This window comes from Pristis pectinata, chromosome 6 (assembly GCF_009764475.1).
Source record: "Pristis pectinata isolate sPriPec2 chromosome 6, sPriPec2.1.pri, whole genome shotgun sequence".
Taxonomy (NCBI): Eukaryota; Metazoa; Chordata; class Chondrichthyes; order Rhinopristiformes; family Pristidae; genus Pristis; species Pristis pectinata.
This window is the reverse complement of record NC_067410.1, coordinates 75,220,429-75,248,099: the sequence shown is the minus strand read 5'-3', so window position 1 is coordinate 75,248,099 and position 27,671 is coordinate 75,220,429. Positions and strand designations below refer to the sequence as shown.

The 27,671-nt window shown below is 40.6% G+C and overlaps 1 protein-coding gene across 1 annotated transcript in view; it reads left to right on the top strand.

Annotated features, from left to right (window-relative positions):
- dock10 (dedicator of cytokinesis 10) overlaps positions 1-27,671 on the top strand; it is a 255,301-nt gene that overhangs the window by 168,087 nt on the left and 59,543 nt on the right. Inside the window, 13 exon segments of the mRNA XM_052017557.1 lie at positions 2,471-2,692; positions 10,414-10,429; positions 10,432-10,541; positions 10,807-10,883; positions 13,417-13,539; positions 13,641-13,720; positions 15,712-15,899; positions 17,819-17,884; positions 18,978-19,070; positions 21,090-21,213; positions 26,610-26,731; positions 27,199-27,285; positions 27,559-27,651. Coding sequence (XP_051873517.1) covers positions 2,471-2,692; positions 10,414-10,429; positions 10,432-10,541; positions 10,807-10,883; positions 13,417-13,539; positions 13,641-13,720; positions 15,712-15,899; positions 17,819-17,884; positions 18,978-19,070; positions 21,090-21,213; positions 26,610-26,731; positions 27,199-27,285; positions 27,559-27,651 — 1,401 coding nt within the window.

Sequence of the window (27,671 nt, the reverse complement as noted above, 5' to 3'; positions counted from 1 at the left end):
ATAGGCCAACCTTTTTAGAACTTTCAAGAATAGCATGAGGACGGCACTATTTCAATACGAAGAATAATACTGGGTAACTTCTAGCCCATAGTTTTTGGACTGACATGTGGCTAAGGTTTCTCTGCCCTCCACCCCACTCTCCACAGCATAACAGGGCAATGTGCAAGTGTGGTGCTATACATTCTGACTGGAGTATGCAAGTGGTAGCTGAGGTCAGAGGCAAAAGGGGATGGCCACAGTGTAGTAGGAGAATATTTAGAACAGCAACTTCCACAAATTAGTCCAATTTATAATGAACGTTTGGTTAAATTGGTATACAACCTGACCTGTTCAAAATTAACCAGTTCAAAGTCAAGTTTATTGTCATATGCACAAATACATGTATGCACAAGTGCAATGAAAAACTTACTTGCAGCAGAATCACAGGCACATAGCATCATATAAGCAAAATTCACAAGAAAAACATGAATTAAACATAAATTTTACACTATTTTTACAAGAAAACACATATAGAACAAAAAAAACAGCCCATTTTAGTGCAAAGTGGTCAAACTGGTCATGGTGTTGCTAAACTGTAGTGATTAGGGTTTTGCCAGTTGGTTCAAGAACTGAATGGTAGAAGGGAAATAGCTGTTCTTGAACCTGGTGGTGTGGGACTTCAGGCTTCTGTACCTCCTGCCCAATGGTAGCTGTGAAAAGATGGCATAGGCTGGATGGTGGGGATCTTTAATGATAGATGTTGTCTTCTTAAGGCAGCTCCTCCTGTAGATACTACCAATGGTGGGGAGGGATGTGCCCATGAGGTTTTGGGTAGAGTCCGCAACTCTCTGCAGCTTCTTACGTTCCTGCACATTCTAATTACTGTACCAGACCATGATGCAACCAGTCAGGATACCTTCAACATTACATCTGTAGAACTTTGTTAGAGTGTTCAGTGACAAGCTGAATCTCCTCAACCTCCTAAGAAAGTAAAAATGCCAGCATGCTTTCCTGATGATTGCATCTATGTACTGAGTCCAGGACAGGTCATCTGATACTGTATGTTAATACCCAGGAATTTAAAGATGCTGATTCTCTCCACCGCCAATCCCCCAACGTAGACTGGTGCATGTTCGCCCTCCTTCCCCTTCCTGAAGTCAACAATCAGCTTTTCAGTTTTACTGATGCTGAGCGAGAGGTTGTTGTTGCGACACCACTCAACCAGGTGTGCTACCTCGCTCCACTAAGCTGACTCATTGCCACCTGTGATTCGTACAACAATAGTAGTGATATTGGTGAATTTGAAGATGGCATTGAAGCTGTACTTCGCCACATCATCATGTGTGTATAGAGAGTAGGGCAGGGGACTAAGCATGCAGCCTTGAGATTCACCTGTGTTGATGATCAGCAGGGAGGAGATGTTGTTACCAATCCTCACTGATTGAGGTCTGCCGATGAGGAAGTTGAGTATCAAGTTGCAGAGGGAGGTACGGAGGCCCAGGTCTTGAAGCTTGATGATGAGTTTGGATGGGATGATTGTGTTGAATGTCGAGCTGTAGTCAATAAACAACAGCTTGATGTACGAGTTTCTGTTGTCCAGATGATCCAGAGCAGAGTGAAGAGCCAGAGAAAATACATCTATTCTGGTGGTAGGCAAGTTGAAGCAGATCTAGGTCATCTCTGAGGCAGGAGTTGAATCACGTTGTAACCAACCTCTCGAAGCATTTCATTATGATTGATGTAAGCACAATGGATGGTAGTCATTGAGGCAGGTCACCAAGCTCTTTTTGGACACCGGTACAATAGATGCCTTTTTGAAGCAGGTGGGAACCTCAGACAGCAGAAGCGAGAGGTTGAATATGTCAGTAAATACTCCAGCCAGTTGGTCTGCACAATCTTTAGTACTCAGCCAGGTATGCCATCTGGATCAGTCGTCTTTCGTGATTCAGCCACTTGAAAGATGCCCGGATGTCAGCCTCAGAGACTGAAATTACTGGATCATCCAGAGATGTGAGGGCTCATGTGGGTGTGTCATAGTTCTCCCAATCAAAGCGTGCATAAAAGGCATTGAGCTCATCTAGGAGTGATGGGTCATTGCTGCTTATGCTACCTGATCTTGCCTTAATTGTTTTAGTTAATTGATCTCTACATTTTGGCCACAGATTGTGATATGCAGCCTCTGATGAAATCACCTTTGTGGACCCCGTATTAGAGTAGGATTCTTTTCCACCATGGTGTTTTCCATGATGAAGTAGTCAGCTCATGTTCACGGCCTGCCACATACAATAAGGCTGCATCAGAAAGGTGACAATGGAGCCACACCGGAGTAAAGAGCCAATGCATTAAAGAATTGTCGGAAAAGGCAGAGGGACAAAAATGGCTGGAAACTTCTATTAAATTTTGCCTTGTTTTAAATTTTGTGCTGTCGCTGACAAGTTACAGACTTCATACGTAATCAACAACTTTTAATATTCCATTCCTTTTTGTGTAGATTGAACCATTCTTCATCAGTCTTGCCCTGTTTGATATCCGAGAAAACAGAAAAATATCTGCAGATTTGCATGTGGATTTAAATCATGAGAGTGTGAGACAACTGATTACTGGCTCATTGGCCGTGGCGGAAAATGGAGAGAAAGATGTTGCTGGAGAAGAGAAATCTGGAGAGCCACAGCTACAAGGTTTTCCCGAAGGATGGTTAAAATACCCGAAACAGGTAACAAGATGTGCACCTCTGTCCACCTTTCATTAATTGCTGGATTCCAGCAGATCACATATGAGTTGATAATTTGGAATGTCCTGGGAGGGATAAGACACCTGTACTCACCACCTACCTACAGGCTAAACCACCTCTTACCTTGAGTGGATCCCCTAATGAGAACTTCCTGAGTGAATCCAGCTCCAACTTGACCTGTGGCCCTGAGTCACACAGAGCCTTCATGTCGTAAATCTTACAGCCAGTTAAGCTTCATGACCCACGTGAGCCAAGAGCTGTCAAACAGGTTGAATAAATATGCTTTCAGACACATTGAAAAATTACTAGAAATAAAACATACAATTAAAAAAAGTATAAATCTTGAGAACACTAGAAAACACAAAAAATTAAGTGCATGAAAATTAACTCAATTGAAAAAATGTAATGCACCTAAAAATTGCCACTGTCATTCAAAGCTCCAGTTTAACAAACAATATTACCGAACAAGTACTGAGTTTATTCAGTGGCCAGTTTTTCCTGCTTAAATTCTGGGATGCTACATGAAACTAGTATTTTATCACAAGGCATGAAGTATTCAACATTGGAGAGCCATTGTAGTAATGGTGGCTAAGATACTCAGCAAGTTCGGCACTGCCCCTTCCTGACGGACAAGTGGGGAAAGACTGGTGGTTAACTGCTGGCATTTCCCAGGAAAATCCAGGCCCCTGTTTCTGTAGCTGAAAGTCTATGTATCATAGTTCATAGAATCTTGCAATTTATGAAGGGTCACTTATAACTCATTATTATGTTCAATATATACTCGGTACGCAGACTTCAAAAGTTGCTGAAGAATATTACTTGTGTTTCAAAGTTTATGACTGGTTTACATGAAAGATGCCATGTTGACATTTAGCTTCCACAGCTTTGAAGTAGTTTTTAATGATATCACAAGCTTCCAATTCCAGTTTGTCAGAAGTTGAAATAGCTATGAAATGAACTATTGATAAAGTTAATCAATGTTCAGTCCCTGATCTCTGGTAATTGTCAAGGTGACAAATTATACAGTGAAAATAATTATTGCTTCATAAAGTGAGATTTTTCAATGCTCGTATTTCTTACTGATAGACTAAATTGGAAATGAGAAAGTAAACATCATAAATTCTTTGTACAAGTTTGATATGTTGCTTTTAAATCAATGACTCTAAGCTCTTGCACAATAACGAATTGAACTCTATAACTCACTTCAAATAACATTGTGAAGCAATGTTCATTCACCTCTGGGACCTGTTCAAATGCTCCATAAAAAGATGATGCAGGCCTGCTTTCTCATATAGATGACAGAAGTGGATTAAGGTTTGCCATTCATTGTGTAGCTGTAGCAAAAATAAACTGGATTGTATTTAAGGTATATTTACCCTCCTAACTCCTGGGTGTTCAGGGTAGAGGCAATGAAAGCGGTATGATTGACGCACTTGTTGTCTTTGGTAGCACAACACATTTGGTTGATGTATTGAGGTCATACTAGAAGAAATGTATGAAATACATAACAGGCAGGATTGTGCTGACAGCTAGCTGGCAGTCCTGTAGAGAACCATTGGTTACCTGCAGTGCATGTGTCAGTGTATTCCAGACTTTCAGACATGCGTACTCAAGAATGGAAGTATGCAATGTCATACCATGCACAGCTTTGGATGTACCTGGCCTTTCACTCTCCAGTGAATCCAGTAGTATTCCATAATTTACTGAGCTAAGGGCCAAGAACCCAGATACACTTTGTGTCAGACCCCTTGGCTTCATGCCAGACAAGCTGACAAGCTAGGGGTGTCACATTCATATGAATGGGATTGCTGTCCTTAATTAAAAAATGGCTAAGTATGGAAAAGTCCAGCCAAAGCCATCATAGCATGAGCTCAGAGGTGGCTCCTTCAGGTGTGAACGAGTGACCCACTCATTTGAGCAATGCAGAAATAAATTTCCTCACAATGTACTTCAGGGTGATTTGTTTATCATTGGAAACCGGTTTACCTAGCCGTTTCATTAAATGGATCAGCATTAGTTCACTGATGTACAATGATCAACGCACATGGTCCTGTAGGGAAGGACATGAAGGATTTTTATGTGCCATCTGCTGATTAGTGGTGGGCTCTACTGTTGTATGGTACTGTTATAATAGGTACAATGTTATTCATCAGTAAGTTCACCATGCACATTTCTGAAGCTTTCACCAGTTAATTGATGCTGATTTTGACAACTTTAAATTGACTCTTGATTGCGTTATTGTTATATTTTCATTATTATGTTCAAAGCCATTTATAATTGTTTTATTGTTACTAGCATGCATCAGAAAGTATATTCTAAAACAATTAAATTGATTTATTATTTTGATGTGAAAATATAATGGACTTTGAATATTCTCCCAGGTATTCTTTAGGATAATGTGCAAAATTAGTCAGTGATAGATGACCTCAGAAGGAAAATATGCAGACATTTGAATCACTTATGCCCTGCAATGTTGTCTTGAATCTTTTTTGAACAATAATTGTCATTGAGATCTGTGATCAGTTTAGTGTCCATGTTAGTGATGAATTTTCTTTATTCTTTATTCTTTATTATTTGTTTCTGATTTTGTAATTTTGTAATTGTTTATTCATCAGAATTGACGTTTACAGTATTCAGCAGTTCTGACAAAATGATATGTATTCCTCAGTAGTAATATTTATTAAAATGTATGGAAATAATCTGATAATTTCCCTAACAGAATAATTATTAGAATAACTTGTAATACAAGGAATAGTTCATGGCCATTTTTGAAAGCTGGAAAATTGATGGTGAAATTTAGTAAGCACAAGTATTGCTTAACCAGTAGAAGCAGAATTCTTCAGTTTATATATAAAAAAAACTTCTTATTGTTATTGGGAATTGTATGTTGCAGAAGGATTTATTCAATGGCATAGGGAGCTGGATGAGACACAATTTTAACTGAGCTCTCTAACATATGTGAAATCATTTAACAAATTTTGGCAGGTTGTACTGCCTTCTTTGCAAATCCCAGAATAATTCCTCTATTTTGGTTGCTCATGGAAACAGCTGAAAATCTGGAGCTATTAACTGTAATTGTCAACTGGCTTGTCTCTCAGACTTGCCATGGGTTCAAGTGCAGTGCTTGTATCTGTCTCTTTATCAGTAAATACTTGTCTTAATGTGGCATCTTGAGGAAAAATACAAAATGTCAGAAAGCACGGTGGTTTGATAATTGAATGTAAATTTGGCAATACATTCCTTTTAAGATGTGGTAGCCTGGTTCCTTTGATTGTTATCTCATTCCAGGATTTAATTTGACCTTGGTTAATTTGACCTTGGAATATCGAAATTTCTCATTTCATCCCTTGAACCCCATATCTGTTAACACTTTGCTTAATGGAAATCCAGCATCAATGATTGTTTACGGAAGAGAGTTCCAAGCTTCCACCATCAATTATGTGCAGTGGATCCAAAATCACTTCTGAAAAGCCTGGTTTAATTTTTAGTCTTCTTGCTCTAGTCTGCTTAACTAGCAGAAAGAGTATATCTGTCTATCTACCATTCAATTCCCCAAAGTATCTCCAACTATTTACTCCAATCACCTTCTTAACTTTGTTAAAGTTTGTGTACTCCAGGAATCATTCTGGTAAATTTATTTTATCTGCACTCCTCTAAAAGTTAATATCCCTCCTTAAGTCTGGTCTCCAGAACTGTGCACAATCTTCCTGTTGTGGTTTGTACAGGGCTTTCCCTCTCCACCTCTAAGACCCATTTTAAAACAACTCTTTGAACAACATATAGTCATAAAATCAGAGAATACTGGAAACGCTTGACAGGCAGCATCTGCACAGAAAGGAACCGAGTTAGCGTTTCAGGTCTGGGACCTTTTGTCAGACCAAGGAAAGAGAAAAACTAAATAAGTTTAGGTAGCTGCTGTAACCTTTTATTCTGCATTCTGTTATTGTTTTACCTTGTACTACCTCAATGCACTGTTGTACTGAATTGATCTGTATGAATGGAATGCAAGACAAGTTTTTCACTGGACCACAGTACATGTGACAATAATAAAGCAATTTACCAATTAGCAGAGAAGATGGGGGAGGGGATGGGTGGAAAATTTTTGCTTCCTGATATCCCCTCCTTTAACCTTGTGTCATTCTTCTCTGACTACACTTCTGTGAAGCAGCTTGGGATATTTTTTTCTATTTTGAAGCCACTATTTCAAAGCAAATTGTTGCTAACTGAGCAGGTATTAAGACTGACGACTAACCTCTACAGCAGATTACCACACAAGCAGCGAAAATAGAACTATCCTGTTATAATTTAATTTGATCATGCTGAAGAAATGGTACTGGTCAACTAAAAACAAACTTTTGGTGTACTATAATTACTTAACACTTGCCTTAGACATATTAGTAATAATATCTCAACCCTTTAAAAGTAAAACTATGCATGTTTGGGTTTAATATGCTCTGTTTTGCTTCCATTTAGAATATTTGTAGTGAGACTCACTTTGACCACCTTATGGGGAAGGATATTAATACACTCACATGCCTGAGATGTACAGAGTGGCTAGATTGTGTTGACTGTCTACAGAGGAATTTGGAAGGGTTCAGTAAATGGGAAAAAACTTAGCAGAAGGAATATACTGTAATGTGGTATTTGTGAGCTTAGCAAATTTGATCAGAAGAACAGAAAATCAGAGTATTGCTTCAAGGGAGAAAGACTATAGAATGCTGCTGTAAAGAGGGATCTGGGTGTTCTTATTCATGAGATACAAAGTTAGCATGAAAGTGCAGTAATTAGGAAGGAGAATGGAATTTTGGCCTTTATTGCAAAGGGGATGGAGTATAAAAGCAGCAAGATCTTGCTACAACTATACAGGATTTTGGTGAGACCAGACCTAGAGAACTGTGAACAGTTTTGTTCTTCTTATTTAAAGAGGGATATATTTACATAAGAGGCAGTTCAGACAAGGTACACTGGGTTGATTCCTGCAATGAAGGCGTTGACATGAGGTAGAATTGAGTAGATTGGGGGCCTTACTCAGTGGAGTTTAAAAGATTGAGAGGTTATCTTATCGAAAAATAAGATTCTGAGGGACCTTGACAAGGTCGATGCTGAGAAGATGTTTGCCCTGCTGTGAAATCTACAACTTGGGACATACCTTTAGATGAAGGAGTTGGCCATTTATTTTGTAGATGAAGGAATTTCTTCTCTGACAGTCATGAATCTTTGGAATTCTCTGACTCAGAGACCAATGGAGGCAGAATCATATATTCAAGACTGAGCTGGACAGGTGGTTGGTGATAGGGAAGTTGAGATTATGAGGAACAAGTATGTAAGTGTTGTTGAGGCCAAGATCAGGTCAGCCTTCATCTTATTGAAAGGCAGAACAAGCCCAAGGGACAAATGGTCTTATCCTGTTCCTTTTTCTTACGTACCACTGATTTGATGTCACTGAACCAAAATGGACCTCAAGAATGCAGTTAATGCTGCATATTTAACTCAAAAGAGAGCACAGCAAAAGCAAAAACACTTCTTCTGGGACGAGAGTGCATCCAGAGCAGGGCAACCTTCTGCAAGAGGGACGAGAAAGAGAAGGGCCCTCAGCAGGAGACAATATACGGCAAGTCTGTTAAGGGCAACACTTCTCTCTTGTGTACCTCAGCAACGGTATTGTAGTGGTTAGCGTAATGCTTTACAGTGCCAGCGACCCGGGTTCAATTCTGGCTGCTGTCGGTAAGGAGTTTGTACGTTCTCCCCGTGTCTGCGTGGGTTTCCTCTGGGTGCTCCGGTTTCCTCCCACATTCCAAAAATGTACGGGTTAGGAAGTTGTGGGCATGCTATGTTGGCGCCGGAAGCGTGGTGACACTTGTGGGCTGCCCCCCAGAACACTCTACGCAAAAGATGCATTTCATTGTGTGTTTTTATGTACACGTGACTAATAAAGATACCTTATCTTATCTTAAGAAGCAATGTAATAGAGAGACTGCTTCACTGAGGAGGCACTGATAAAGAGATACTGTAGCTATAGAGCAGGACATTGTGAAGAGCATCAATTTCATTGGTTTGGGATCTTTCCAATCCTTGCAGGATATTGGAAACATTTTAGTTTGCAGCTCACAGCAGTATTTGGGAGATCACAGGTTCTCTGCACTCCAGGAAGATGCTACTGGGTTCCTTCTTCCTGACGGGAAACACCAGGCAGCAAGTGCATGTGAATCTGCAGGGCTGTGGGTAAGGGTTAAGTGTACCCTTGATTGCACTCAGATCATACAGAAAGCAATTGTTTGAAATGCAAGGATTTCTGGTCACTGAATACGCAGCTGGTCTCTGCTCACACGCAGAGTATCATGGTGGTCACTGACTGACTCCCAGGTGGAGATCACTGTTTTTCTTTTTCGTTAACATTTGCTGTGCCTTCCATCTTTGGGACACCATACAAGATGAAAAAGTGGTAACTAGGAGACAAGAGCTGTCCTCTCATCACCAGGCTCTTGAGCTCACCATATAACCCAGACACCGCAGCAGAACTTGCCAAATACAAGAGCCTCGCTGCCAGATGATCAGTGCTGAAATTGTTACTATGAGTCGACGTAACAAATATCAAAATCAAAAACAAAAAGCTGTACATAATGGAAATCTGAAACTAAAACAGGAAATGCTGCAAACACTGAGCAGGTCAGGCAGCATTCATGGAGAGAGAAACACAAAGTTAATGTTTCAAGCTGGTGACCTTTTGATGATCAGATGTAAGGTCATTGACATGAAATGTTAATTCTGCTTCTCTCTGCACAGATGCAGCATGACCGTCTCAATATTTTCATCATTTTCTGTTTCATTTTAGTATGAAATGTGTTGATCTGCACTGGATTAAATGGATTAATTATGCACAAAAATCCCAATGGGTTTTTCAGCAACATCCAACTTTGCCCCTTTAGTTTTGCATGTTAACTAATGATCCATTTATCCATGGTTATTAGTAGTCAGTTTAATAGCTATATGCTGATCATGGCCATTAAGAATATATTCATGATAAGCCAAATGCAAGTAGTAGGATCTCATTTCCATTCAGATTGTGTTTAAATCTATTACTCACAGGAACAGATGGGCTCCAAAAATGCACGCCCCTAAGAGGCTATCAGCCTGTTCCTGCAAAATACTCTGTTGCACCAGGCTACTTCAAGTACATAGGTGACTTTAATAAGACTGAAAAGAAAGCCATTCTTTCTCTCAGTGGGTGTTATTTCATTAGGTGCAACAAGATATATCAGCTGTAATTTCCCAGGGAATCCTGGGAACTCTGTCAACTGTGCCACCTTGTTTGTACATGGGTGTTGGCACCTGTTGATTTGCTGATTCTGAAAGCATTGATGCCTGGGACTTTTTTAGAAAGTAATTTGGTGAGTTGGTTTCCTGTTGCTCAAAGGCAATTTTAAATGATTCTTTTTTGCTGTCTGCAAAGAATGAGTCCTCATAGCATCAGAATGCAGTTATAAAAATAACTCTGTGACAACTGAACTTGAACTTATTTATTTATGCCTGAAGCTCATTAAAATTCCCAACATATTTTAAAAATGTACAGTTACAATCTTCCACCTTTTTCCAGATGTTTTAAATGTAATATTAAAATGATATGCAGTTTATTCTTCTTTGTTATATGATCTTTATCCTTGGATAATGTGAAATTAATTTATGAATGATGATTTGATATGCAGGGCATTTTCTCTGTCTCAAACCCCACACGGACATCATGCTAGTGGCAAAATAGAAAAAATTCTAATGGGAAGCATTCAAGTCTGGTGCCGAACCCTACATTAAGAGCTCAGACTCCAGCAAGGTATATATTTATATCTATTCAGTGCTCATCATTAATGATACATATTTTCATATTGTAAAATAATTTCTTCATAAATGTAGCAATAAACTAATGAATTCTTTTTGCGTTGTTGAATATAACTCCATAATAGCTGTTTCTAAATAAGTAGCTCTGCAACAATACTAACTATGATGTAAAATAAAAATGTTTATTTCAAAGATGAAAATTAAAATAAAGATATGCAACTGTTAATATTTAGTCATATTTTCCCTGCTTCCTTTCAAGACTGCACAGAAAAATTCTGAAATCTAACAAGCCATTTTGTAATAAGTTGGCCAAATATCGGATGCCATTTGCTTGGGCAGTGAGGTATGTGCATATTAATTATAATCTTGACAGATACAAAGATGAGAAGATACACATAAATTACTTATTTCTTTAGTTTGGATCTGTAACAAATGTTTCAATAGTTCTGCTAGTTTTGAGCTGCAAAATCCAAACCAAAATGTTTTAGTTGCTGCAAAATTCTTGAACATCAAGATCAGAATTCTTTATGCTTGAAGCAGCATAAAGCTTCAGTTGTGAAACATACTCTCCTATTTTCAATGACAGCTGTGGTGAACGATGTTTAAGTGCTTCTCTGAAGGCCCCACTGGGCGAAGTCCACAATGACGTGCATAATACGACTACTTGTTTTATTTATCTGCTTTTTTTTGGGTGATCTGGGCATCACTGGCAAGGCCAGCGTTTATTGCACATCATAATTGTACTTGGGAAGGTTGTGGTGAGCCGCTTTCTTGAACTTCTGCAGCCCTGGTGCTGATGGTGCTCCCACAGGGCTTTTGGGTAGGACATTTCAGAATTTAAACCCACCTCACTCAACTAGGGTCAATCGCCTTGCATGATAGTAATAGGGAGGAGGCTGTGCAAGGCATGAGGTTACAGCTTGTGGTAATGTTCATTTCTTCTGCTGTTGATGGTTCACAGTGACTCGTGGATGCCCAGCTTCGAGCTGCCCTGTCTGTTCTCTGTCTGTCCCTTTTCGCACATTTGCAGTGTCACACAACAAGATAGTGGGAGTCCTCTGTGTGAGGACAGGACTTGTATCTGCCACAAGGAGATTGCTGAGGAGCTGACATCAAAACCATTCTAGATAACCTTTGTGTCTAAATTTGTTTTCATATATTTTTGTCATTGTTCCATTATCCCCTGGAAACAATAGTATTGTCTTTCCTGCATAACTTATGATCATAAATTTCAGTGCTTTGCTGAAAATGAAGTGTCCATCAGAAAGCACAACCACGATTCTTGTTAAATGATTTAAAGCCAATCAATAGTTTTGACATAGGTTTATGCTCTATGATTCACATACAATTGGATATAGCTGATACTATAGAACAATACTGAATGATAAAAAGGATGGTTGGCTCTGTGCTGTGTCACAAACCAGCAACAAAAGAAACACACCGAGTCATGATTCGGTGTTAAAAACTATTTTATTAATCACTACTTATGATAATATGTAAAATAAAAGTAAAAATGTTAGTATGTTAGAATTCAAAAATGTTAAACCTTGAACACTAACCCCAAAAACTAAACTCTTCGTGTGTGTGTGGCAAAGTCCCAAACTCCAAGTTCAGGAATGGTTCTTAAAGTTCAGTTCCGCAAGCCATAAGGTGAAACATGAGCAAAGGCTTCTTCAACAACCACCGTTGTCTGAAGATAAGACGTAGACGTAGAGAAACATAGAGAGAGTAATTACGAAGTCCAAATGTTCCACGATGGAACCCAGACAACACCTCAGTGTTTACTCGGTAGTGACTTCCTCACCCCGAAAACCATCCGAATCGTGGTCGTCCACACAAATACCTGTTTCCTTCTGCAGGTCAGCAACAAAGTGAACTCCACCGGATTACTTCCAATTTCCATACATGGATTTCTGTGGCAGACACAGTTATTGTTTCTCATCCATCGATAGAGAAACTAGCAGGCTAGCGTCTCTCTCTCTTTTCTCTCTCTCTCTCCCTTTCTTTTGACCTCTTCAACAACGTCATTACATCCTTTATCTTCTGTTGACGTAAGCACGCCACACACACACACACACACACACACCCACACACACACACACACACACACACACACACACACACACACACACACACACAATCTTAAAGGGACTTTCACCGAGTCCGTAACAGCTGTCAAAGTAATAGGAAGTCTAATGACACTCACCATTATCTCTGGGTAAGTGACACAGCAACTTCAGGTAAGGAACAGGAAATATGAATGTCCAACAATGTCTGATGGTATTACGCTGCTCTGCTCTTAGAAATGCCATGTAGCCCTTAAGCCCACCTTAGGAACATGTTTTATTTGTTTGTTAATTGCTCTTTAAGCATCACAGAAAATTAAGTCTGTTACCATTAAAACATGAGCAACTTTTTTATTGATCTGTTAAGTGTTAATAATTGGCAATTAATCTCTCTTACACCAAGCGTTATCCTTTCAGATTTTGATTCCTTAAGGAAAGCCTTGCAAATTTCAAATGCTAAATGTTACATTTGTATTCTTACTTTTTCTTCCTGTCCATTTTCTGTCCCTGATTTGACTTAATTCACTTAATTTACTCTCATTCTCAGTCTTTCCTTAAGTTTCACTGGTTTGAATGATAATCCTTTTGGTTGTTCTCTTCACGTGGGTCTCAGGTGCTCTGTTTCTTCTCTGCAACATGACCAGCTCACACTTTCATCAGTTTTGTGGGCTGGGTATTTTTGAGGGTACAGGGGTCTATTTATTTTATGATTGACACCATTAAATATTCTGTTGTAGTAACTCATAATTGATTATCATTGTCCAAACTGTTTATTTTGGTCACTGTTTTGCAATACCCTTTGTCTTTCAGATCAGTGTTCAAAGACAATCATGGAACAGTAGATCGAGACTCTCGCTTCTCTCCTCTCTTCAGGCAAGAAAGCAGTAAACTTTGTACAGACGACTTGCTAAAATTAGTAATGGAATTCAAAAGGTATGGGCAATCTTTACTTTGTGTTGGAGAATTAGAATATTGTGATTATTGGTGAATTATTTTCCTCACCTAATCAGTACTTTATTTTTTTTTGCATATAGAGCAGACAAAATGAGCAAAGTGCAGACCATACCTGGTAATCTTGATATATCAGTGCAATCTGTCCCCATCGAACATCCAAGTATGAGATTTATTTTCTTTATTCTATTTTTACAACCATATTTGATTCTGTGTTTACTTCTGTAACTATGTTTCAGTATCAATCAATGTAAGGTATTTCATCCCACATCAAATCGAAAAGAAATGGAAGAATATTCTGCATATATATAGGGCTGGATTTTCTGTGAAATGATGAGTCATTCAAGCCTGCAACCTGTGTGCCCTCAAAGCTCCCTCTTAACTGGGGTGAATCGCCAGACTCAATCTTTCTTCAGGAAAGTGGCTCCCAGTTGATTGATGAGACCTCATACGTAACCAGGTCTTTCTAATGGAAACTCGCAAGCTTTGCCCCAAACTGCTTTGGGAGCTGTATAAATCCCACCTCTAGACTTACCAGCTGGTCAACAGGATTGAATGCTTTGAATGTCTCTGGTATTCACAAACATACAAAAAACAGTTAACAATGGAAAAGCACAATTAAACTTTTTCAAAATTCTTATTTAAAAAATGCAAAAATACTAGGAACTAATTAAATAATTTAAATCAATCTGTTTAAATTAAGGAAAGAAAATTGCCTTGTATTTACCTTGGATCTCCTCCAGGTGAAACTGGCACAGGGAGCAAATTTCCCAGTCTGAGTGCAGGGAAATCTGTGGAAGTTTGCGCCTCAATGGCAGGGTGCAGTTGTCTTAGGATAGCGATCAACTGAGCAGCAATTCTGTACTTCCCCTCTTGTTCACGAGGCCCCATCTTCTGTTCAGGTCAAAGCTGGCAGTCAATATAATGTCTGCACACAAAAAAAATCAAGAAGTTAGGAAATTGTTTCTACTGAGAGTAAATTGTGAAGAAGGAAATATTCTGTTATTGGTATGCATTTCCCTATGTCTCCAGTTTTAGAATGTGATATCTATGGGAAAACATTTCTCTTGCTCTGTGCATTGGAAATGTGTGTAGAATAAATCCTCCAGTTCTGTGTTCCAATTATCCATCAGAGTATGTGATGGCTAAATCTTCAGGCAAGGGGCTGCCTTGTTCTACATTTTCCTCTTCTCAAATCCTTGCTTCAGATTTTCCAGTACTTTGATCTCATGATCACTGCCCTTTTGCCCACTGTGGCCCTGGGTGTAGATGTCTACTGGGATCCCGGCTCTCAGTACATCTGTGAGGTTGGGCATAGCATAATAAAGCTCGTGGCTTCTCTCAGTAAATCTGCTGGACTACTCTGACTGAGAGGCTTTGATAGCCGGGAAGATGACACCACCTACCTCACACCCACCATTCCTGGCCACTAATTGTCAATACTTATTTTTTTTAAATGGTTATGAATGTCTCTGACAATCAAAAGCAATTAAACTAACCCAATTAAATCAAATGATACACTGTTTTCCAGCAATGCATTTCTCCCATTCATTTTAATTGGACCTCTGTACTTATGCCAGCTTTAATCCACCACAGGCACGAGAGCTAGGAAATCTATAGGAGTTGGCGCTGTCTCCCTGGGTCCTACTGGAGCAGCACAAGTGCCCCATGGCCACCACTGTTCTGAGTGGAAGGCAGGCATTTCAGTCTCCATTTAGGAATTGTCCAGTAATAGGTAGATCCAACAGATCTATGCAGACCTCAGCAGAAAACTTGCCCCAGTCTTTCAGCCCAGGACAGTCACGCACTAATTGTTACTTGTCTTTATTTCATTTTTTAATTATTTGCTGTGCACTGTGTGGAACCCTCAAAACATGAGCACCCTGCAGTATTCATCAATATCTAAGATGTGGTGTGGTGAATATTCCAAAGAACTTTGAAGTTGATGGTAGAAATTCATTTGTTGGAATTCAGGTGTTATGTAAAATGTGGGAAAAGTTTTACTGTCTCTTTTAACTGCTATAGCTGTTGTGTAAAAATAACTTTTTAAGGGCCATGTTTTATTCAGAGCAATGTGGGGTACAGTTACAGAAGTTCAAATCAAACTTTCGAAGAAAAGCAAATTAGAAAGAGCATGTAATTTATTTGTTTCAGATTGTGTTACCTCATCCTATGTGCCTATTAAACCATTCGAGGACCCAAATAAGTATGAACCTACCATAGAGGTTGAAGAGTTTGTACAAGAATCTGCAAAGTATTCCCAGCCTTATATGATATACAAAAATCATGTTTATATTTATCCTAAACATTTGAAATATGATGGTCAAAAGTGCTTTGCAAAGGTAAGGTACACAAGCAGATATTGTATTGTTTCACATCTGTATCCTCTTCTTTGGACGTTGTGAATGTATTTCTTTTTATGTTCTCAATTAAGGGAAGCATAATTTAAGTGCTCTGATCCAGTGAATAACTAATGCTTGAAAATCACAAGGCTCTTGGGTTTGATTCCAAAATCAAGGATATGCTGCAGATATCAGATAACAGTTCATAATTTTGGGATGTCTAGCATTGCTTAACCCATCACCAAGGCTCAGTGCATGAATGTTGGTTACTTGGGAAAACTATTGGAATGCAGCTTTGAGACTCAAATTGTTACCTCTATTAAGACCTTCAATAGAGAAAGGGGAATAAGAAAATTGTGGAAAATAACACTTTTTTATAAGTTCAGTCTGGAAGGAAAAAAAATGTGTGACAGTTTTGGGCTTCTTACAGAAATGACGACATTTTAATGGAAAAATATCAGTACTAGGCTTGAGAGCTTTAGTTTTACTTTTCTCCTGATTGACTTCTTACTTACTGCACTTGAAGTAGATCTGACAGAAAAATACTCCAAGTATCTACAATTGTATGTCTGCTGTTATCTGGAAGAATAAATTGATATATTCAGCCGATGTCATTAGCTTAATGATGATCTGTATGCTTTGAACTAGATTATAATGGAACATATGTAAATGTTGATGTTCAAAGGAAAGTGATTGGGTCAGGGTGCATCACTATTTGTTTAAAAAATAAAGGGGTTGGATTAGATCATGCTCACCCCCTGCACTAGCCTAGTAGTTCTATTACCCTATTGTGGCCACATTACCCTGTTGTGGCAGCGTGGCTCTTAATGACCATGAGGCATTGTTTCTGCAATTTTGACAGGGTGCAGAGTGACTAGACCTCTGAACACATCGTACTAAAGTCCTGCTCCAGGCACAGCAAAAACTGATTTAAATAATGTTTTAAAAACTAAAATGATTTTATAAAATTATATATTTGAAAACACATTGAGCTATTAGTTAATTAACAACACAAATGTACAGTGAAATAGAGAAAAAAATAAACAAAATAAAACTTTATCAAATTTACCATTTTATTGAAGTGTTGCAACCCCATTCAGATGAATGGGAGTGCACTGGACAAGCCAGCTGTGGCTGGTGTCATTATTGGGGCCAGTTACAAAGCACATCCAGACCCTCAGCTCAGTAAGTTAAAATGCGTCAATGGATTCAATGATGAGTCCAGGGAGAAGCAAAAATTAGCAGTGGTGCATTTTAAACTTCTGTGCTGAAGTACACAGTCATGGGGTCCAGAAGACATTGATGCACACACTGCAGCTAATTGTTTAGTAGATCAGGCCTGTTGCCTTCTAAATCTGCAACACCTTCTGATGGATGTTGCTAAACTCTCTTCATCATATAACTACCTCACTGCACCTGCATTAGTAATAGAAATCCTCAGTCCACTATCCATTTTGCAAACTGCAGTTTAAAGAGAAATAGACCAACAAATGTGAACTATCTCAGAGAATTTTATTACCGTGAAATACTTTACTTTCATACAAGACTGAACACCTGTTGGAAGAAGTTTCTTTTTTAGGTGTAAATTCCCTAAAAATTGTTATATCTCTGTTGTTGCACATTGAATTAATTTCTACTTAGTTGAATCAACATCATTATTTTTCAGTTGATATTAATTCATGGTGTTATCATGATTCCATGAACTTTATTTATTAACTGATGTGATGTTTGCTTTCTGCAGATCTAGATGTTACCTCTGATGACAGGGTTGTTTTCCTACAGTGTCCATTTTTGAGGTGATGGAGGTGGATCATGGGTAGTAAAGGAAGAAATATGTACCTGTAGTGTATGTTGAATCTTAGGGAGGGCTCATTCTCAAGGACTTAAGAAATATTAACATAATTTTCATTTTTTTGTAGGCAAGAAATTTAGCTGTGAGGATTGAGTTCAGGAGTTCAGATGAAGAAAGTGCCAAACCATTGAAGGTAAATGTTATTAGCTATTTGTGAACTATTGTGCGATGATGCAGCAACACAGGGTCCATCATATTGAACCACAGATTTAGTTACTGGCACTGTAAGACCTCAGTATATACCGACCACTGCATGCAGGGTTAGTGCCTGCAAACCAGGTGGCAGAAAAGATAAAGCTGCAAACTGACCCTAGGCCCAGGAGCTACCATCCATCACAGTTACAGACTGTGCACAGGCTGAGAGACCTACCAATAACATAGAAGAAAGACAGCCTGTATATTTATAGAGGTTAACGGGGACAACCATTTACGAAAATGGATTTGAATTAGTTGCTAGTAATACGTACTCTACTTGCCGGTGTTCACTTTGCTGCTTTGGTCTCACTAAGATTTTCTTGGACAGCAAGTAAGTACCCCACTTTACTTCACGATACAGAAAATCACCCTGTCTCTTTGTTGAGCTGACCAGGTGATTGTTAAGAATGGGCGTAGAAGCGACCACAATTACACTGGCAGTTGCCTGTGCTTTTAGTAGCCTTTAGATGCCCAGGAAGAACATGTGCTACTATTGGGTCTGCCTGCTTCTGGTCCATTTTTCCAATAACTGACTGTCCCTTTAAGGACAGCTGGTGATTCTTCCCAATGTCTGGCATAATTAAAGCATATCTACACTAGTTTCAGATATAAGGCTCCTCACACATTTATAGGGATGGCTGAAAATTGCAACAGACATGCCCTGGGCATTGATACAGTTGCTAAATCCCTCTTTCAATGGTTTTCAATTACTAACCAGCCAGAGTTCAGCTGAGAAATGGATGGGTAGCGGCTAGAAATCGCCCCCAATTTCTTTATTGCATAGTTTCACAAGTGCAGAAAGATGACAATATTTCTGATCTGTGGTTCAAATGTTTCCTGGTTATTTTTATTTATTGAGCCATTTCAAGTTTGAAAGGTTACTTGTGCAATGAAGAAAACCATAACGTTAACAACTAGAGAACATAAAACTCTAATGGGCCACTTGGGCAGATGATACTCAGACAATTGTTACTCAGAGATATTTCTCTTTACTTGCAATAAAGCTTTATTAGTTTCCTTTTTTTTAACAGTGCATTTATGGAAAAGCAGGAGGCTCAGTGTTCACAACAGCAGCACAGACTGCAGTTCTACATCATGTCCAGAACCCTGATTTTTATGATGAGGTAATTTACTAAGTGCTGTGTGAAAGTCTACAATTGGTATTCAGGCAATATTGCATCACATTGACAGCTCACTAAAAGGCTCCTCACATATAATCAAGAGTTAAAATTATACTCTGCCAGGAAAGGCTCACTAAAGCAGTGCAGAGGGGAAAGCTTTCACCAACTTTAAGCAAGGCCCTGACGGTGAATGTCAATCACATGCAAGGCCCAAGGCTTCACATAGAATAGAATGGCCATGTACATGATGGTGTGTTCATCTGTCTCTGTGCAGTGTATCAGCGACTACTTTGGTCATTGGCCCACTGTTTAAATTTTCAGTGCTCAAAGGTCAACGTGTCAGATTTGGCCTAACTAGGTGAGGGACTTCTGTGTAATGTGTCACTGCAGGACATGTGAAGGCTAACAGTAAAGTCCATAGCTGTGGTCAGGTCCATGGTCACAATTGTTAGAGGTCAAAGGTGGGAGGGGAGAGTCATGGCTTAGATGGGTTGAGGAAAGAATCGCTGTCAGCAATCGCTGTCAGCAATCGCTGATGATTGATTCTCCCATCATCACTTGGGATTTTGGATGGTTTGCGAGTAGAAGGAGTGTAGATGGTTGCCAAGTTGCATGGAGGTCACAGAGGTAATGGGTGATTGAGCCAGATAGAGGTTAGTGAGTCAGGGCTGGGTATTGCTAAGACAGGGGGCATTGTTGAAGGGCATTGCTGAGTTAGGGCTCTGAAATCGGCTGTTATAGGTCAAATCAAGGGACTGGGTCCTGAGGACTGAGTAGTTGGAGCTGAGGTGTTATGAGATGAGGCCCTGGAGTCAGGAGTCAGTTGTTCTGGTAAGAGTCAACTAGGACAGGGCAAAGGCATGTCATCCAGGGCCTGGGGGATTGGCCTGGGTGACCGGAGTATGGGTGTTGGTGATCATGGCCTGGTGATTTGGAGGTCAGTGAGAGTCACAAGGGGGATGATTTAGGGGGGCCTGAGGAAGTAAGTAAATGAAATGGACCGAAGAAGTCATCCTGGTTAGGGAGCAAGCAATGCTGGCTTTGTGCTTGGCTGTGAGGGTCCAATAAGCGCCATGCTTTGTAACTATGTGGACTTACTTCTCCTGGCAACAGGGAAGGTCATTATTATGCATGGTTTGGTGAAAGAAAATGTATCATAGACAGAATTGCGATTCATGACAGGAAGAACATGATCATATTTCCTGAATGGCACTCTTTGACCTGTAAGCCATCATTATTGTACTCCAGTTACAGAAATACATGAGTTTTGTACATGGACTGCTGAAAACAGTTCTTCGTGATCGAATTTCTGGGTAAAAACATTTTGTTTGTCATTGCAGAACTATTGGATGAGTTTTGGTGTAGATTGGTGGTGCTGAGTGGAGGGAAGAAAGAAGAGGGGTGTAAGGACAGGGCTAACATTGGATGGAAGAGAGCATTGAATTATGGTCCAAGGTTTAGTGTTGGAGTCTGATAGGGAGGAGATTGGGCTGGGGTCAGAGATAGTGGTCAATTGGAGAGGTCAGGGGTGAAAGGTTGTCATTTACTGGTACAACTGACATTCTTGAGAAGAGGTAACCAAGGAGAAATAATGCACATTAAAAGATGATAAATGGTATGATGAATGCAAATCTGGAATTCTGTTTAATGTTAAGCCATGAGAAAAAGTTCAAAAGAAAACTTTAAGATTGATTTCAGTAAGATTTTCTTTGGCTTCCTTCAGGTATAAGGTACAGCTTCGACCCCAGCCTTATCTCCTGTCAAAGGCATCTTCAATGGTCGACTATCAGAGGCCTATCCACTGCAGAAGCTTCACTTTCCCTCACTAAGTGCAGGCCCCCATTTCTGATGGTCTATTGAATCCAGCTCATTCAGACCCAATACAATGCTGAAAATGTTACCTCTATGATTTAATAATTTAAGCAGTCAGGTCCTTACAGAGTAAATAGTAGACCTAAGCGAGACCTATAGTGTAAGGATGCGGTTAACATTGAGAACTCTTTTTGTACTTCTAATTTGCAGGTGAAAATTGAACTTCCCACTCAGTTGAATGAGAAACATCACATTCTTTTTTCATTCTATCACATCAGTTGTGACCTTGCTGCAAAAGGTGGCTCCAAAAAGAAAGAGGCATTAGAAACACAAGGTAAGGTATCTAATATTTTGCCATGGCTTTCTTTATTCCCAAATATGCTCCTTTTGCTATACCACTGTGACTCCAAGGTCAGGTTTCTTTTGTAGAAATATTTCTCTTTTAAAGTCTATTAAATGTTGCAGATGTTTGGCAGCAACCGCTAATTAGTCTATGAAAATAGAAACATAGAAAACCTACAGCCTAATTCAGGCCCTTCGGCTCACAAAGCTTTGCCGAACATGTCCCTACCTTAGAGACCCATAGCCCTCTATTTTTCTCAGCTCCATGTACCTATCCAAAAGTCCCTTAAAGACCCTATCGTATCCGCCTCCACCACCGTTGCTGGTAGCCCATTCCACACACTCACTACTCTCTGAGTAAAAAAAACTTACCCCTGACATCTCCCCTATACCTACGCCCCAGCACCTTAAACCCATGTCCTCTTGTGGCAACCATTTCAGCCCCAGGAAAAAGCCTCTGGCTATCTACCTGATGTCACGTACCAGCAACAAAAGAAACACACTGAGTCATGTATAAGTGTTAAAAACTATTTTATTAATAACTACTTATGATAATAAGAAAAAATAAAAGTTAGAATTTTAGAAGTAAAAATGTTAGATCTTAAACATTAACCCCAAAAACTAAACTCGAAGTGTGTGTGTGGCAAATTCCCAAACTCCAAGTCCAGGAATAGTTCTCAAAGTTCAGTTCAGCAAGCCGTAAGGTGAAACATGAGCAAAGGCTTCTGCAAAACCACCGTTGACTGAAGAGGAAATGTAGAGAGAAAATAGAGAATAATTACAAAATCCAAATGTTCCACTTTGGAACTCATACGACACCTCAGTCACTGATGATCTCCATTCCTTTGTTCCAAAGTATCTGCCACCCCAAAAGGCATCTGAGACGTGGTTGTCCACACAAATCCCTGTTTCCTTCTACAGGTTAACGACAAAGTGGACTCCACTGGATTATTCCAAAAATCCGTACGTGGATTGTAGTAACAGACACAGTTATTGTTTTTCATCCATCGATACAGACACCAGCAGGCTGGTCGGTCTCTCTCTCTCTCTCTCTCTCTCTCTCTCTCTCACTCTCTCTCTCTCTCTCTCTCTCTCTCTCTCTCTCTCTCTCTCTCTCTCTCTCTCACGACTCTCTGACTGACCCAAAATGTCATCACATCCTTATCTTCTGTTGACATCATCACGACACACACACACTACTGTGCTATGTGTTAAAGGGACATTCACCAATAGTAACCTAATCCATAACACCGATCAATGCCTCTTATCATCTTATATACCTCTATCAGGTCCCCCCTCATCCTCCATCACTCCAAGGAGAAAAGGCCGAGTTCCCTCAACCTGTTTTCATAAGGCATGCTCTGCATTCCAGGCAGCATCCTTGTAAATCTCCTCTGCACCCTTTCTATGGCTTCCACATCCTTCCTGTGACCAGAAATGAGCACAGTATTCCAAGTGGGGTCTGACCAGGGTCCTATATAGCTGCAGCATTACTTCTCGGCTCCTAAATTCAATTCCACGGTTGATGAAGGACAATATACCATATGCCTTCTTAACCGCAAAGTCAACCTGTGCAGCTGCTTTGACCGTCCTATGGACTCGCACCCCAAGATCCCTCTGATCCTCCACACTGCCTAGAGTCCTGCCATTAATACTATACTCTGCCATCATATTTGACCTACCAAAGTGAACCACTTCACACTTATCTGGGTTGAACTCCATCTGCCACTTCTCAGCCCAGCTTTTCATCCTATCTATGTCCCGCTGTAACCTCTTGACAGCCCTCCACACTATCCACAACACCTCCAACCTTTGTCATCCGCAAACTTATTAACCCATCCCTCCACTTCCTCATCCAGGTCGTTTATAAAAATCACAATGAGTAAGGGCCCCAGAACAGATCCTTGAGGTACACCACTGGTCACTGACCTCCAAGCAGAATACGACCCCTCAACAACCACTCTTTGCCTTCTGTGGGCCAGCCAGTTCTGGATCCACAATGCAATGTCCCCTTGGATCCCATGCCTCCTTATTTTCTCAATAAGCCTTGCATGTGGTACCTTATCAAATGCCTTGCTGAAATCCATATACGCTACACCTACTACTCTCCCTTCATCGATGTGTTTAGTCACATCCTCAAAAAATTCAATCAGGCTCGTAAGGCAGGACCTGCCCTTGATAAAGCCATGCTGACTATTCCTAATCATATTATACCTCTCCAATTGTTCATAAATCCTGCCTCTCAGGATCTTCTCCATCAGCTTACCAACCACTGACGTAAGACTCACTGGTCTATAATTTCCTGGGCTATCTCTACTCCTTTCTTGAATAAGGGAACAACATCCACAACCCTCCAATCTTCTGGAACCTCTCCCGTCTCCATTGATGATGCAAAGATCATTGCCAGAGGCTCCGCAATCTCCTCCCTCGCCTCCCACAGCAGCCTGCGGTACATCTCATCCGGTCTTGGCGACTTATCCAACTTGATGCTTTCCAAAAGTTCCTGCACCTCCTCTTTCTTAATATCCACATGCTCAAGCTTTTCAGCCTGCTGCAAGTCATCACTACAATCACTAAGATCCTTTTCCATAGTGAAGTAAAGTATTCATTAAGTACCTCTGCTATTTCCTCCGGATCCATACACTCTTTCCCACTGTTACACTTGATAGGTCCTATTCTTTCACATCTTATTCTCTTACTCTTCACATACTTGTAGAATGCCTTAGGGTTTTCCTTAATCCTGCCCGCCAAGGCCTTCTCATGGCCCCTTTTGGCTCTCCAGATTTGCTTCTTAAGCTCCTTCCTATTAGCCTTATACTCTTCCAGATTTCTGACATTACCTAGCTCTCTGAACCTTTTGTAAGCTTTTCTTTTTCTTTTGACTAGATTTATTATAGCCTTTGTACACCACGGTTCTTGTATCCTATTGTAACTTCCCTGTCTCATTGGAACATGCCTATGCAGAACTCCACACAAATATCCCCTGAATATTTGCCATGTTTCTTCCATACTTTTCGCTGAGAACATCTGTTCCCAATTTAAGCTTCCAATTTCCTGCCTGAGAGCCTCATAATTCCTACTCCAACTAAACGCCTTTCTAGTCTGTCTGTTCCTATCTTTCTGCAACGTTATCGTAAAGGAGATAGAATTATGATCACTATCTCCAAAATGCTCTTCCACTGAGAGATCTGACACCTGACCAGGTTCGTTTCCCAATACCAAATCAAGCACAGCCTCTCCTCTTGTAGGCTTATTTACATATTGTGTCAAGAATCCTTCCTGAACACACTTAACAAACTCCACCCCATCTAAACCCCTCACTGTATGGAGATGCCATTCGATGTTTGGGAAATTAAAATCTCCCATCACAACAACTCTGTTATTGTCACACCTTTCTAGGATCTACTTCCCTATCTGCTTCTCAATATTCCTGTAACTATTGGGCGGCCTATAAAAAAACACCCAATAAAGTTATTGACCCCTTCCTGTTCCTAACCTCCACCCACAGAGATTCCGTAGACAGTCCCTCCATGACGTCCACCTTTTCTGTAGCCATGACACTATCTCTGATCAACAGTGCCACTCCCCCACCTCTTTTGCCTCCCTCCCTGTCCTTTCTGAAACATCTAAAACCCGGCACTTGAAATAACCATTCCTGTCCCTGAACCATCCAAGTCTCTGTAATGGCCACCACATCGTAGCTCCAAGTATTTATCCAAGCTCTAAGCTCATCCGCCTTGTTCACAATACTCCTTGCATTAAAATAGACACATCTCAAATCGTCTGTCTGACGACGTCCCTTCTCTATCACCTGCCTATCCTTCCTCTTGTACCGACTGCAAGCTTTCTCTATTTGAGAGCCAAACACCTCTGCCCCAGTCTCTCCAGTTAGGATCCCACCCCCCAACAATTCTCCAGTTAATCTCCCCCCAGTAGCCTTAGCAAACCTCCCCACCAGGATATTGGTCCCCCTGGGATTCAAGTGCAACCCGTCCTTTTTGTCCAGGTCATACCTGCCCCAAAAGAGGCCCCAATGATCCAGAAATCTAAATCCCTGCCCCTTACTCTAATCCCTCAGCCACGCATTTAACCTCCACCTCATTCTATTCCTATACTCACTGTCATGTGGCACAAGCAGTAATCCTGAAATTGCTACCTTTGAGGTCCTGCTTCTCAACTTCCTTCCTAACTCCCTATAGTCATTTTTCAGGACCTCATCCCTTTTCCTACCTATGTCGTTGGTACCAATATGTACCACGACCTCTGGCTGTTCCCCCTCCCTCTGCAGGATATCTTGGATACGATCTTAAACATCCCAGACCCTGGCACCTGGAAGGCAAACTACCATCCGAGATTCCTTCTTGCGTCCACAGAATTGCCTGTCTACCCCCCCTAACTATTGAGTCCCCTATCACTACTGCCCTCCTCTCTCTTTCCCTACCCTTCTGAGCCACAGGGCCGAACTCTGTGCCAGAGGCACTGCCACTGTTGCTTCCCCCAGGTAGGCAGTCTCACCCAACAGTACTCAAGCAGGAGTACTTATTGTCAAGGGGTACAGCCACAGGGGTACTCACTAGTACCTGACTCTTCCCCTTCCCCCTCCTGATTGTAACCCACTTGCCTGACTCCTGTCGCCCTGGTGTGACCACCTGCCTGTAACTCCTTTCTATCACCTCCTCATTCTGTCTGACCAGATGAAGGTCATCGAGCTGCATCTCCAGTTCCCTAACGCAGTCCCTGAGAAGCTGCAGCTTGACACACTGGGTGCAGATGTGGTCGTCCTGGAGGCTGGGAGACTCCAGGACCTCCCACATCTGACACCGAGCACAGAAAACTGCACTCATTCTACTTCCTTTCCTCAAATCCCCTACCTCGCCTTGCCCCTTTACTGCCTAAGCCCGTTGAGCCAAAGCCCAATCACTCTGCTCCCTCTCACTCCGCTGCCCGCTCCGACACTGCCCGCTGGATATGGTGGTTTGCTTTTTAAACTGCCCATGCGCTAACTGCCTAGGTCATGCACCTGTGCAGTATTGCCCTGCTATTCCCGATTAGAAAAAAAACTTAGCTGCTCCTAAGTCTGCCGAAACAACCCGAAAACAAAAACAAAACGAAAATGTTATCAGATTAGACCGGAGAGGAATACAAAATCATTTTTAGCAAAAATCTCATGGAGCCAGCCTGAACAGAGCATTGCATTTTCCCAGATTTATACCTTTACAGGAGATCTGTGAATAGAAAGAATATTGAACCATTTGGTGTCAAGTAAAAATGTAACTATTAAAATAGTTTGTTGAAGTACTTTATTTAACATAGAACAAAATGTATGAAAATTACCTTACATCATCTGTCAATACAAAGAGCAACCTTCTTATTTTTCCTACTTTGTAGTTGGATATGCCTGGCTACCTCTCTTGAAAGATGGCAGACTTGCATCTCATGAGCATTCCATACTTGTAGCAGCCAGTCTTCCAGCTGGCTATCTCAGTTATCAAAACATGACACCAGGGAAGGTAAGATCAAAAGAAATATATCATTAGCCCAATGCATTAGAAACAGTAAATATCTGTAAAACTTTCCTTCTGGGAAACGAGAATTATTGACAATGTGGATAAGGGAAGATACAACTTGTGCACATTCTGTTGTCAGAGTCAGGTTCCAGAAACCAGTTTACATTGGCCAACTGGCATGAACTGGGTGTAAGGAATGATCTCTACCAGAGTAGGGAGGTGCCAGGTGCACTAAATCTTGGGCCCTGTGTCTCGCTTGTATGAGAATGTTGAGCTGTAGGTGCCCAGTCGGTCATTCTTAGACAGCTTGCTGATGGAGAAGGTATGAATTTTGGGCCACTTGGACAACTTCAGCTCCCTCCTAATAGTCCCTGACAGAGAGGAGGAATATACTACGGGTAGGGAGATATGACCAAAAGAGGAGGGAAACAAGTGAAGAGGTCACAGATTTACGTTTGATTTTTACACAGGCAAATGGACCTGATATTAAATGGGTTGATGGAGGGAAGCCACTCTTCAAAGTCTCTGTGCATGTCGTATCTACAATCTATACACAGGTATGGACCGATGTGATTTTTATCAAGTAAATGCAGTTTTCTTTCTTCAGTTTAGCTTTGCTCAGTTGAGTGCTCCCAATAAGGAGCAAGTGATGATAAAGAAATCCCTTAAATTTATTTATGTAGTGAAGAAAAAAAAATCAAGAACTGTAGGCCCATGTATTTCACAACCGGTACATCTCTGTCCAGTGGTATTTGATGGAGAAACCAGCCCTTTAGTATACTGTCCATTTGGCAAGGTTAAGAATGTCTGTATTTGCTTCTGTTTATTAGGAGGAAAGACTAAATAACTACTTCCAGGAGTGCCAGAAAGTAGAAAGTGGAGAGTCACAGGCTTCATCTTCAGAATTTATCAGGAGCACAGAGGTTTGATCATTCAAAGTCAA